The sequence below is a fragment of the Gobio gobio genome (genome assembly GCF_949357685.1).
Source record: "Gobio gobio genome assembly, chromosome: 13".
In the NCBI taxonomy this organism is placed as follows: domain Eukaryota; kingdom Metazoa; phylum Chordata; class Actinopteri; order Cypriniformes; family Gobionidae; genus Gobio; species Gobio gobio.
Window position 1 is genome coordinate 2,858,103 of NC_137106.1, and position 14,725 is coordinate 2,872,827.

Here is a 14,725-nt window from a genome sequence, read left to right on the forward strand (position 1 = left end):
CGAGGGCCCCAGAGCTGTCGAGAGTGAGCAGTGATTTATCTGTCAGCCGGTGAAGGCTCTTCATCACACGCCGGGATTATGCAGGATCTGCACCGCGGCTTCAATCGAGCTCTGAGTGCTGATGAAAAGATCTAAACTTCAGTGAAACAACATCTCTGTGTCACACTTACAGGCTTCAGCTCTTCTCTATCAGTGTTTCTGAGCTCCTGAAACTCCATCTTAATCCTCCATCTTAATTCAACACGCCACAATATTGCTCATTATAATAATTAATGCGCAGAATAAAGGGGCGGGGCCTGGTTGAGTTAGTTAGTCGTGTGTTGAGACTGGCGGTTATGGTAAGAGGCGGGACATTTCCCAAACACCAATCACAACACACCGCTCCAGCTGACCAATCAGAGCACTGTGTGCTTTTCAGGGGGAGGGGCTTCATAGAGACAGGAGCGATACTGACAGACTGGGAAGAGAGGAGCCGCAACAATGGAGGATATGAGGAGATAATCAACATTATTTGTTTTTTGGACATCTATGGTGAAAATTCAGCTTCACAGGAATAAATAAGTTTGAAATATATTCATCAGAAAACAGCTGTTTAACTTAACTTAACTTGAGCACACTTTCTCTCGTTTACATATACAAATACATTCACAGAGACACATACACACTCACTCACTCACTCACTCACTCACACACACACACACTCTCTCTCTCCCACACACACACACACACACACACACACACACACACACACACACACACACACACACACACACACACACACACACACACACACACACACACACACACTCGATCACTCACTCACACACTCCCCTACTCACACACACACTCTCACAGACTCACACAAAAACACAGAGACGAACACACACACTCTCACAGACTCACACAAAAACACAGAGACGAACACACACACTCTCAAAGACTCACACACAAACACAGAGACGCACACACACACTCTCTCACAGACTCACACACAAACAGAGACGTACAAACACACAGAGACGCACACACACACACTCTCAGACACTCTCACAGACGCACACACACACACACACACACACTTTCTCACACTCACACACTCTCTCAGACTCACGCACAAACACAGAGACACACACTCACACACACTCTCAGACTCACAACGAAACAGAGACACACACTCACACTCTCTCTCTCTCTCTCACACAGACTCACACACACACACACACACACACACACACACACACACACACACACACACACACACACACACACACACACACACACACACACACACACACACACACACCCTCTCTCACAGACTCACAAAAAAAACACAGAGACACACACACACACACACACACACACTGCCCCTAAACCTACCCATCTCAGGAGACTGTGCAGTTCACTTTCTGTGAACAAAAACTAATTCTGTGATTTATAAGCATTTTGAAAAGTGAGGACATGGGGAACGTCCTCATATTTCACCCTCTTTTTTTAATACCCATGTCATTATACACATTTGTGTCCTGATATTTCACAAAAACATGCCCACACACACACACACACACACACACACACACACACACACACACACACACACACACACACACTTCCAAAATAGTTTCAGCTAATTAAAAAACACTACTTAACCCAATACTTGTGTGTGCTTTGCTAGTGTTACACTTGCAGCATGTGAACATCAAACACAGGAATCAGTTGTGATGGTGTGTGTGTGAAACGATTTAAATCCAAGCCTTGAGGACTCGCCGCCTCTCCAGCGTTTGCAGCAGAACTGTGTGTAACTTCAGCGTCACTGAATCACACACAGCTGGAAAATAACATCATTATCAACAGGAAAACCAGAAACATCCCCGGAGCGAACACCAGCGGGAGGAGGAGGACGAAGAGGAAGAGATCAGGGGTGAGAGAACAGCCTGAAGATGAAGATACACAATCGATCCACACACTCAAAACACACTAACTACACACACAACGTCATCGAGAGCCATGCGATACTAATATATCCTCACTGGACCTTGGTCAAATAAGAACTGTCGCTTTAAATCCTGTATCAACATCACCCACTAACTAACTAACCACAAACAAACACGGCTCCTCCTTAACACTGCATCTAATGCATTCGTCTAGCACCAAATAGACCACGTTTCCCACAATGCAACTGTCCTTCCCTATGCTCAAGCAATCAAACAAAGGCAATATCTCCAGTTTGAGAACGAGGAGAGCTGCATCTGACGTGTTACTGGAGATGTGGGGCAGAAATAGTGTCGTATTATCACTGCTGGCAGCAGACTGTCTATCAGTGCGGTGTGTGTGTGTGTGTGTGTGTGTGTGTCAGCGTTCACCCCACGGCTTCACAAGCCTCTTATTTGCCTGTCTCCTGCGGGTGCGTCTCGCTGGAGTCTCCCTAACCACCGCTGCTCCCCGGGGCTCCCGCACCAGCATGTTTACCTAGGCAGGCCACTTCTGTTTAAGACTTCTGTGTGTGTGTGTGTGTGTGTGTGTATGTGTGTGTGTGTGTGAGACATGTAGAAAGTGGGAAAGAGCTTCCAATGCATCCAAGGTCAAAAAAACACTTTATTTGTCTCATAATCTCCACTGCAGCATCAGCTCTTTTCTCTCAGCGTCTGAAACGCTTCATTTAAAGATTCAGTCTCTCTAAACCCCGCCCCTCTGAGAGCTGCTCCGCTCTGATTGGTCAGATCGCCCAGTCTGCTGTGATTGGTCAGAAACCAAATGCTCATTAGCATATATTTACACATGCACACAAACCAGGGTTATTTTTGTTACCTAAAACTAAAATTATTTAAAAAAATATATAAAGTTTAGATAAAAAAACATAAATATTAGACGAAAAACTGAAAATAAATACAAAATAAAGCTGAGCTAAAAATAAATATTAAAACCTAAAACCTAAATATTTATATAAAAAACACAAAACTAGTAAAAATGACAAAAGCACATAACAAAATTACTAAAAATTATTGAAAACGGAGAATAATATGGAAATAAAAGCTTATTCAAAATGGTAATACAAATTATAACTGTATATACAGTAAATATTACAAAAATAACACTGACACAATCCAGGGTATTTATAGTTAACTATAACTAAAATAAAAATGTATTAAAAATTGGATAGACGTATTAAAAAAATACAAAAAAACACAACAAAATGACTAAAACTTTAACTAAAATTAAAATGAAAATATTACATAAAAAGCAAGATATTGACACAAACTAGGGTTATTAAAATAAATAAAAACTGCATATTTAAAAAAATATATAATACTAAAAATGAATAATACAGAAAAATGTAAAAATAAAATGCTAATTCAAACTATTAATAAAAACTATAATAGTATATAAATAATACTAAAATAACACTGACACAAACCAGGCTTATTATAGTTGCATTAATTATAGAAATAATAAAAACTGCATAGACATATTTAAAATATATATTACTAGAAAACACAACAAAATTAAATAAAAATTAATTATGAAAATATAAAAAGCTCATTCAAAATATTAATAAAGAATTATAAATAACAAAATTACTAAAACTTGAACTAAAATGAAAATATAAAATAAAAGCTCATTCAAAATATGAATAAAAATGTATAAATAAATAACACTAAAATAACTGACACAAACCAGGGTTATTATAGTTAACTAAAACTGAAATAAAAATTAATAAAAACGGCATAGACATATTTAAAAAAATGTATAAATAAACACAACAAAATTACTAAAACATGAACTATAATTAAAATAAGTTCAAAATATGAATAATGGTCTCTGAATGATCCTGTGATAAACACACAGTGCAGTGTTATGGATACTCGCAGGAGGAAACGAGTGCAGTAAACAGGAAGAGAGGGGTTGCCCTAGTTAACCCGTGTCTTTGGGGTCACACAACTACACTACAGTCAGGAAACAGTCCGGCCAAAACAAACATGGCACAAGGAAAGGGCTTTTGTGTAAATGAGCACTGAAGCGAGACATACTGTACGCTCTCATTGTGCGCGACCTCACAGGATCTCGTAATCTGACTGCAGACTCACCATCATGTGTTCCTGGTAGAACTGATCTCCGATCAGCTGGAGCTTCTGCCCGATGAGGGTTTCGACGCTGTGCGCAGGCCGCGGCGCGGGCGGATCCATCGCCTGCACGTTCTCCCGTCGCACCACGTCTGGAGAGCGGCTGGGCGGCGCTAGCAGTAGCAATCCTGCGTTACCTGTTCAGAGAAACACAGCGTAATATACATCAGTCTGGATGACATGAGGCACCAACAAGGGCGGGGCCACCTGTCATTCACATGAGATCCACCAATAGCAAACCACAACCATCCAATCCCCACAGACAAAATCAAGCCCCGCCCTACATTTGTTCTTGTCTGTGAAGCGCTTCACTCGGATACATGGCACTATCGAGAAGAAAAGACCTGCGAACTTCCCTTTCAGGTGATTTTAAATGTAAAATGTGTCATTTCTGAACCTCTAGTGGCACCAAATGGAATTGCAAGAATGCTGGCTGTTATCAAACAGGTTTTCCACACACTCGAGTCGCTCAAACAGAGGCTTCATCCGAAATCACACAAAAATCTCAGAAATCTCCCGTGGCCTCATGGGATAGTAAAGTGTCCATCGTATGCACACTTCAGAATCTCATGGACGCGAATGAAGCGTTTCGCGCGAGTGATTTGCATGTAAAGTCAATGCGAAGACGCGAATAGACATTCGGCGGCGCGAATGGCGCGATTTGCACGAATTGAGCTTTGACACGGGATTCAGGAGCTTGCTCTAGTAGTGACAACAATTTCTATTGTGAGTTGTTTCCGCTGTATTAAAGGAAAAAAATCCATCAGAAGGCGCCGACGCCTTAAAGAAAACGTAGCCTATTTAGTTTCATAGCTAGGCTATGTTTAAATATTAGCCTTTAATATTATTTTTTTTAATTTCATATGTTGATTATGAAAAGTGAGCAGCATGAGTAAGGCTACATAATCAGATGCGCATATGTCTGGGGACATGGAGTGGGGTCAGACATGATTTTGAGCACTTCATTGAGTTTTGTTTTCTAGAAAGTCTTTCTTTAAAGTGAATTTTGTTTTGTATAAATTGTATTTGAATTTTCAACGATGTTTCATCAACTAATTGCCTGTATATTTAATAAATATACAAATATACAAATATATCGTGGAGATCGTTTATATGGAGATGGTGGTCCAGTGGGTTAAACCATGGAACTGATATGCAGAAGGTTGCTGGTTCGATCCCAGCGGTCACTATAGTGTGTCCTTGAGCAAGGCACTTTACCAGTGTTACCATTTTTACTCCATGTTGCTCCAGGGGGATTGTCCCTGTAATAAGGTCGCTTTGGATGACTGTAAGTCGCTTTGGATAAAAGCGTCTGCCAAATGCATAAAATGTAAATGTAATCGTCTGGAATGGATTGACGTGCGTAACTGGCATGTTTCCACAGTCTTCGAGTACGGCTGAAACTATAGAGTCTTTCTGTTTTAATACATTTCTTGAATATATGTCTTAATTACAATAGGCCTAAAGATAGTTATGATATTTGTCGCCACAGACACACGTATTTTCAATTTGAGCAATTTGAAGGGTAATGGAAAAGCAGCTACTGTCAAATTTCCAATAAACAAACGTGTAATATTATTATTAACAGCACTTATTAATGCAAATTTATTATTTATTTAAATTAACTTTATGATTAAAACTCCCCTCAGCGCTACCAAAGCACTAGTCTGAAGCCCTGTCTCAGCTCTCACATTCTGCTTTATCACAAATTCAGTCAATAAAGTGTGTATGTGTGTGTGTGTGTGTCTCTTTAATGAGCCAATCATCTCTTCCTCTTCACTACTAGTTACAGCAGCAAATAAACATCATCCATCATGTCTTATGTAATCCATCAATCCGTGTTTCAAAGACGTCAATAAAACATCACATTTAAAGCCACTCAGTGACCATAAAGTTGATGGTTAGTTAGAAAAATACACATTTTGATACATATATGCACTTTATTACATATTCAACGGTTTGACATAACCGTTATTGTTTAATGCATGTTTAACCCTCTGGGGTTCTTCGGGTCAAAAATGACCCGAAGCGTTTTATAGAAACATTTTAAAAATCGTAGCTTCATCGGAATGGTCCGAAATTTGGTGACTTTATTGGTACTTGGTATATGAACACAAAACAATTGGGGACAGGATTTGAAAAGTCTAAGTGGTCGTAAAAAAAATAGTCACACTCAGGACCTTCAGGTCAAAAATGACCCCCATAGGAAATGAATGGGAAATTGGTAAAAATATGAAAATACAGAGTTTTTTTGTGTGCATACAATCTACAAATCAGCCAGGATGCAGAAAAAAAGAACTCAACAGTGAAGGGGTGAATCTCTTAAACATCAAGAGTGCAAAACAGACAAAAACACACACACACACACACACACACACACACACACACACACACACACACACACACACACACACACACACACACACACACACACACACAAAAACACAATTAGCTTTTGGAATGGCATGCGTTCATTTGTGTGTGCGTGTGTTTTTATTATGTATAAGTGTGTGTGAGAGAGTTTTTGTCTTGTTTTAGAGATTCACCCCTTCACTGTTGAGTCCTTTTTTCTGCATCCTGGCTGATTTGTAGATTGTATGCACAAAAAAACTCTGTATTTTCATATTTTTGCCAATTTCCCATTCATTTCCTATGGGGGTCATTTTTAACCCGAAGGTCCTGAGTGTGACTCATAAATGAAGAACCCCAGAGGGTTAAATAAATCTGTTGGTATAAAAACTGTCAAAGGACTCTGAATATTACACTGACACACCATCTGAACATCACACACACACTACAGTCAATGTTGATGATGAGTGTTATTGAGTGTGTGTACCCCTGATGAACAGATTAGCTTGTTTAGAACACAATAAAGCTGTGTATCACGACAACAACTGGACGAAAAGAGCCCTGGGGTGAAGTTTGGTTGTGTGTTTTCATCAGGTCGAGGTGTTAAAAGTTTCTTTTGACTATAAGATGCGTTTGCAAATAGACTCGAGAGAGAGAGAGAGAGAGAAAAGGCCTTTGTGGTCTGAAAGCGATGAGTCATGAAGTCGTGACGCTCACAGAAGTCAAACAGGAAGTTCAGTTTGGAGCCGAATAAAAACACCAAGTGCTTTTTTGAATGTGTGTGTGGCTCACCGTAGAGAAAGCGTCTGGGCTCGTCGTGCGCTCGGCAGGCCAGCATGCCGTTGGGCGATACAGGGGGACGCCCTGATGACTCTGTGGGCTTTATCTGCACGTGAGAGGAAGGCCAGCGCTGTAGACACTTCCTGCGCACATCATCGTCTTCCTCATCCATCAGCCGAGCTCCTCACCTGAACAAAGCAGAGGAGAACACTGGTCAAACACCACAGAGGAGAACACTGGTCAAACACCACAGAGGAGAACACTGGTCAAACACCACAGATGAGAACACTGGTCAAACACCACAGATGAGAACACTGGTCAAACACAACAGATGAGAACACTGGTCAAACACCACAGAGGAGAACACTGGTCAAACACAACAGAGGAGAACACTGGTCAAACACAACAGATGAGAACACTGGACAAACACCACAGAGGAGAACACTGGACAAACACCACAGAGGAGAACACTGGACAAACACCACAGAGGAGAACACTGGTCAAACACAACAGAGGAGAACACTGGTCAAACAACACAGAGGAGAACACTGGTCAAACACAACAGAGGAGAACACTGGTCAAACACAACAGATGAGAACACTGGTCAAACACCACAGAGGAGAACACTGGACAAACACCACAGAGGAGAACACTGGACAAACACCACAGAGGAGAACACTGGTCAAACACAACAGAGGAGAACACTGGACAAACACAACAGAGGAGAACACTGGTCAAACAACACAGAGGAGAACACTGGTCAAACACAACAGAGGAGAACACTGGTCAAACAACACAGAGGAGAACACTGGTCAAACACCACAGAGGAGAACACTGGACAAACACCACAGAGGAGAACACTGGACAAACACCACAGAGGAGAACACTGGTCAAACACAACAGAGGAGAACACTGGTCAAACACAACAGAGGAGAACACTGGTCAAACAACACAGAGGAGAACACTGGTCAAACACAACAGAGGAGAACACTGGTCAAACACCACAGAGGAGAACACTGGTCAAACACCACAGAGGAGAACACTGGACAAACACCACAGAGGAGAACACTGGACAAACACCACAGAGGAGAACACTGGTCAAACACCACAGAGGAGAACACTGGACAAACACCACAGAGGAGAACACTGGACAAACACCACAGAGGAGAACACTGGACAAACACCACAGAGGAGAACACTGGACAAACACCACAGAGAACACTGGACAAACACCACAGAGGAGGACACTGGTCAAACACCACAGAGGAGAACACTGGACAAACACCACAGAGGAGAACACTGGACAAACACCACAGAGGAGAACACTGGACAAACACAACAGAGGAGAACACTGGACAAACACCACAGAGGAGAACACTGGACAAACACCACAGAGGAGAACACTGGACAAACACCACAGAGGAGAACACTGGTCAAACACCACAGAGGAGAACACTGGACAAACACCACAGAGGAGAACACTGGACAAACACCACAGAGGAGAACACTGGACAAACACCACAGAGGAGAACACTGGACAAACACCACAGAGGAGAACACTGGTCAAACACAACAGAGGAGAACACTGGACAAACACCACAGAGGAGAACACTGGTCAAACACAACAGAGGAGAACACTGGACAAACACCACAGAGGAGAACACTGGACAAACACCACAGAGGAGAACACTGGACAAACACCACAGAGGAGGACACTGGACAAACACCACAGAGGAGAACACTGGACAAACACCACAGAGGAGGACACTGGACAAACACAACAGAGGAGAACACTGGTCAAACACAACAGAGGAGAACACTGGACAAACACCACAGAGGAGAACACTGGTCAAACACAACAGAGGAGAACACTGGTCAAACACCACAGAGGAGAACACTGGTCAAACACAACAGAGGAAAACACTGGTCAAACACAACAAAGGAGAACACTGGACAAACACAACAGAGGAGAACACTGGACAAACACCACAGAGGAGAACACTGGACAAACACCACAGAGGAGAACACTGGTCAAACACAACAGAGGAGAACACTGGACAAACACCACAGAGGAGAACACTGGTCAAACAACACAGAGGAGAACACTGGTCAAACAACACAGAGGAGAACACTGGACAAACACAACAGAGGAGAACACTGGACAAACACAACAGAGGAGAACACTGGACAAACACAACAGAGGAGAACACTGGACAAACACCACAGAGGAGAACACTGGTCAAACACAACAGAGGAAAACACTGGTCAAACACAACAGAGGAGAACACTGGACAAACACAACAGAGGAGAACACTGGTCAAACACAACAGAGGAGAACACTGGACAAACACCACAGAGGAGAACACTGGTCAAACAACACAGAGGAGAACAGTGGTCAAACAACACAGAGGAGAACACTGGACAAACACAACAGAGGAGAACACTGGACAAACACAACAGAGGAAAACACTGGACAAACACAACCGAGGAGAACACTGGACAAACACCACAGAGGAGAACACTGGTCAAACAACACAGAGGAGAACACTGGTCAAACAACACAGAGGAGAACACTGGACAAACACCACAGAGGAGAACACTGGACAAACACAACAGAGGAGAACACTGGTCAAACACAACAGAGGAGAACACTGGTCAAACACCACAGAGGAGAACACTGGACAAACACCACAGAGGAGAACACTGGTCAAACACAACAGAGGAGAACACTGGTCAAACAACACAGAGGAGAACACTGGACAAACACCACAGAGGAGAACACTGGACAAACACCACAGAGGAGAACACTGGTCAAACACAACAGAGGAAAACACTGGTCAAACACCACAGAGGAGAACACTGGTCAAACAACACAGAGGAGAACACTGGTCAAACACCACAGAGGAGAACACTGGACAAACACAACAGAGGAGAACACTGGTCAAACACCACAGAGGAGAACACTGGTCAAACACCACAGAGGAGAACACTGGACAAACACCACAGAGGAGAACACTGGTCAAACAACACAGAGGAGAACACTGGTCAAACAACACAGAGGAGAACACTGGAAAAACACCACAGAGGAGAACACTGGACAAACACAACAGAGGAGAACACTGGACAAACACCACAGAGGAGAACACTGGTCAAACAACACAGAGGAGAACACTGGTCAAACAACACAGAGGAGAACACTGGACAAACACCACAGAGGAGAACACTGGACAAACACCACAGAGGAGAACAATGGTCAAACACCACAGAGGAGAACAATGGTCAAACACCACAGAGGAGAACACTGGTCAAACAACACAGAGGAGAACATTGGACAAACACCACAGAGGAGAACACTGGTCAAACACCACAGATGAGAACACTGGACAAACACCACAGAGGAGAACACTGGTCAAACAACACAGAGGAGAACACTGGACAAACACCACAGAGGAGAACACTGGTCAAACACAACAGAGGAGAACACTGGTCAAACACAACAGAGGAGAACACTGGACAAACACCACAGAGGAGAACACTGGTCAAACACCACAGAGGAGAACACTGGACAAACACCACAGAGGAGAACACTGGACAAACACCACAGAGGAGAACACTGGACAAACACCACAGAGGAGAACACTGGACAAACACCACAGAGGAGAACACTGGTCAAACACAACAGAGGAGAACACTGGTCAAACAACACAGAGGAGAACACTGGACAAACACCACAGAGGAGAACACTGGACAAACACCACAGAGGAGAACAATGGTCAAACACCACAGAGGAGAACACTGGTCAAACACCACAGAGGAGAACACTGGTCAAACAACACAGAGGAGAACACTGGACAAACACCACAGAGGAGAACACTGGTCAAACACCACAGAGGAGAACACTGGTCAAACACCACAGAGGAGAACACTGGACAAACACCACAGAGGAGAACACTGGTCAAACAACACAGAGGAGAACACTGGACAAACACCACAGAGGAGAACACTGGTCAAACACAACAGAGGAGAACACTGGTCAAACACAACAGAGGAGAACACTGGACAAACACCACAGAGGAGAACACTGGTCAAACACCACAGAGGAGAACACTGGACAAACACCACAGAGGAGAACACTGGACAAACACAACAGAGGAGAACACTGGAAAAACACCACAGAGGAGAACACTGGACAAACACCACAGAGGAGAACACTGGACAACACCACAGAGGAGAACACTGGTCAAACACCACAGAGGAGAACACTGGTCAAACACCACAGAGGAGAACACTGGTCAAACACCACAGAGGAGAACACTGGTCAAACACCACAGAGGAGAACACTGGACAAACACCACAGAGGAGAACACTGGAAAAAAACCACAGAGGAGAACACTGGTCAAACACCACAGAGGAGAACACTGGACAAACACCACAGAGGAGAACACTGGACAAACACCACAGAGGAGAACACTGGTCAAACACCACAGAGGAGAACACTGGTCAAACACCACAGAGGAGAACACTGGACAAACACCACAGAGGAGAACACTGGTCAAACACCACAGAGGAGAACACTGGACAAACACCACAGAGGAGAACACTGGACAAACACCACAGAGGAGAACACTGGACAAACACCACAGAGGAGAACACTGGACAAACACCACAGAGGAGAACACTGGACAAACACCACAGAGGAGGACACTGGTCAAACACCACAGAGGAGAACACTGGACAAACACCACAGAGGAGAACACTGGACAAACACCACAGAGGAGAACACTGGACAAACACCACAGAGGAGAACACTGGACAAACACCACAGAGGAGAACACTGGACAAACACCACAGAGGAGAACACTGGACAAACACAACAGAGGAGAACACTGGACAAACACCACAGAGGAGAACACTGGACAAACACAACAGAGGAGAACACTGGACAAACACAACAGAGGAGAACACTGGACAAACACCACAGAGGAGAACACTGGACAAACACCACAGAGGAGAACACTGGTCAAACACAACAGAGGAAAACACTGGTCAAACACAACAGAGGAGAACACTGGACAAACACAACAGAGGAGAACACTGGTCAAACACAACAGAGGAGAACACTGGACAAACACCACAGAGGAGAACACTGGTCAAACAACACAGAGGAGAACACTGGTCAAACAACACAGAGGAGAACACTGGACAAACACAACAGAGGAGAACACTGGACAAACACAACAGAGGAGAACACTGGACAAACACAACAGAGGAGAACACTGGACAAACACCACAGAGGAGAACACTGGTCAAACAACACAGAGGAGAACACTGGTCAAACAACACAGAGGAGAACACTGGACAAACACCACAGAGGAGAACACTGGACAAACACCACAGAGGAGAACACTGGTCAAACACAACAGAGGAGAACACTGGTCAAACACAACAGATGAGAACACTGGACAAACACCACAGAGGAGAACACTGGACAAACACCACAGAGGAGAACACTGGACAAACACCACAGAGGAGAACACTGGTCAAACACAACAGATGAGAACACTGGTCAAACACCACAGAGGAGAACACTGGACAAACACCACAGAGGAGAACACTGGACAAACACCACAGAGGAGAACACTGGTCAAACACCACAGAGGAGAACACTGGTCAAACACAACAGAGGAGAACACTGGTCAAACAACACAGAGGAGAACACTGGTCAAACACAACAGAGGAGAACACTGGTCAAACAACACAGAGGAGAACACTGGACAAACACCACAGAGGAGAACACTGGACAAACACCACAGAGGAGAACACTGGACAAACACCACAGAGGAGAACACTGGTCAAACACAACAGAGGAAAACACTGGTCAAACACAACAGAGGAGAACACTGGACAAACACAACAGAGGAGAACACTGGTCAAACACAACAGAGGAGAACACTGGACAAACACCACAGAGGAGAACACTGGTCGAACAACACAGAGGAGAACACTGGTCAAACAACACAGAGGAGAACACTGGACAAACACAACAGAGGAGAACACTGGACAAACACAACAGAGGAGAACACTGGACAAACACAACAGAGGAGAACACTGGACAAACACCACAGAGGAGAACACTGGTCAAACAACACAGAGGAGAACACTGGTCAAACAACACAGAGGAGAACACTGGACAAACACCACAGAGGAGAACACTGGACAAACACCACAGAGGAGAACACTGGTCAAACACAACAGAGGAGAACACTGGTCAAACACAACAGATGAGAACACTGGACAAACACCACAGAGGAGAACACTGGACAAACACCACAGAGGAGAACACTGGACAAACACCACAGAGGAGAACACTGGTCAAACACAACAGATGAGAACACTGGTCAAACACCACAGAGGAGAACACTGGACAAACACCACAGAGGAGAACACTGGACAAACACCACAGAGGAGAACACTGGTCAAACACCACAGAGGAGAACACTGGTCAAACACAACAGAGGAGAACACTGGTCAAACAACACAGAGGAGAACACTGGACAAACACCACAGAGGAGAACACTGGACAAACACCACAGAGGAGGACACTGGTCAAACACCACAGAGGAGAACACTGGACAAACACCACAGAGGAGAACACTGGACAAACACCACAGAGGAGAACACTGGACAAACACAACAGAGGAGAACACTGGTCAAACACCACAGAGGAGAACACTGGACAAACACCACAGAGGAGAACACTGGACAAACACCACAGAGGAGAACACTGGACAAACACCACAGAGGAGAACACTGGACAAACACCACAGAGGAGAACACTGGACAAACACCACAGAGGAGGACACTGGTCAAACACCACAGAGGAGAACACTGGACAAACACCACAGAGGAGAACACTGGACAAACACCACAGAGGAGAACACTGGACAAACACCACAGAGGAGAACACTGGTCAAACAACACAGAGGAGAACACTGGTCAAACAACACAGAGGAGAACACTGGACAAACACAACAGAGGAGAACACTGGACAAACACAACAGAGGAGAACACTGGACAAACACAACAGAGGAGAACACTGGACAAACACCACAGAGGAGAACACTGGTCAAACACAACAGAGGAAAACACTGGTCAAACACAACAGAGGAGAACACTGGACAAACACAACAGAGGAGAACACTGGTCAAACACAACAGAGGAGAACACTGGACAAACACCACAGAGGAGAACACTGGACAAACACCACAGAGGAGAACACTGGACAAACACCACAGAGGAGAACACTGGTGAAACACAACAGAGGAGAACACTGGTCAAACACAACAGAGGAGAACACTGGTCAAACACCACAGAGGAGAACACTGGACAAACACCACAGAGGAGAACACTGGTCAAACAACACAGAGGAGAACACTGGTCAAACAACACAGAGGAGAACACTGGACAAACACCACAGA

General features: G+C 44.2%; 1 protein-coding gene across 1 annotated transcript in view; it reads right to left on the minus strand.

Annotated features, from left to right (window-relative positions):
* Positions 1-14,725, minus strand: part of bmf1 (BCL2 modifying factor 1) — a 40,905-nt gene that overhangs the window by 16,010 nt on the left and 10,170 nt on the right. Inside the window, exons 2-3 of the mRNA XM_079832986.1 lie at positions 7,260-7,435; positions 4,083-4,255 (exon numbers count right to left, since the gene is read on the minus strand). Coding sequence (XP_079689112.1) covers positions 4,083-4,255; positions 7,260-7,419 — 333 coding nt within the window. The 5' untranslated portion in view covers positions 7,420-7,435. The remainder of the gene's footprint in view (positions 1-4,082; positions 4,256-7,259; positions 7,436-14,725) is intronic.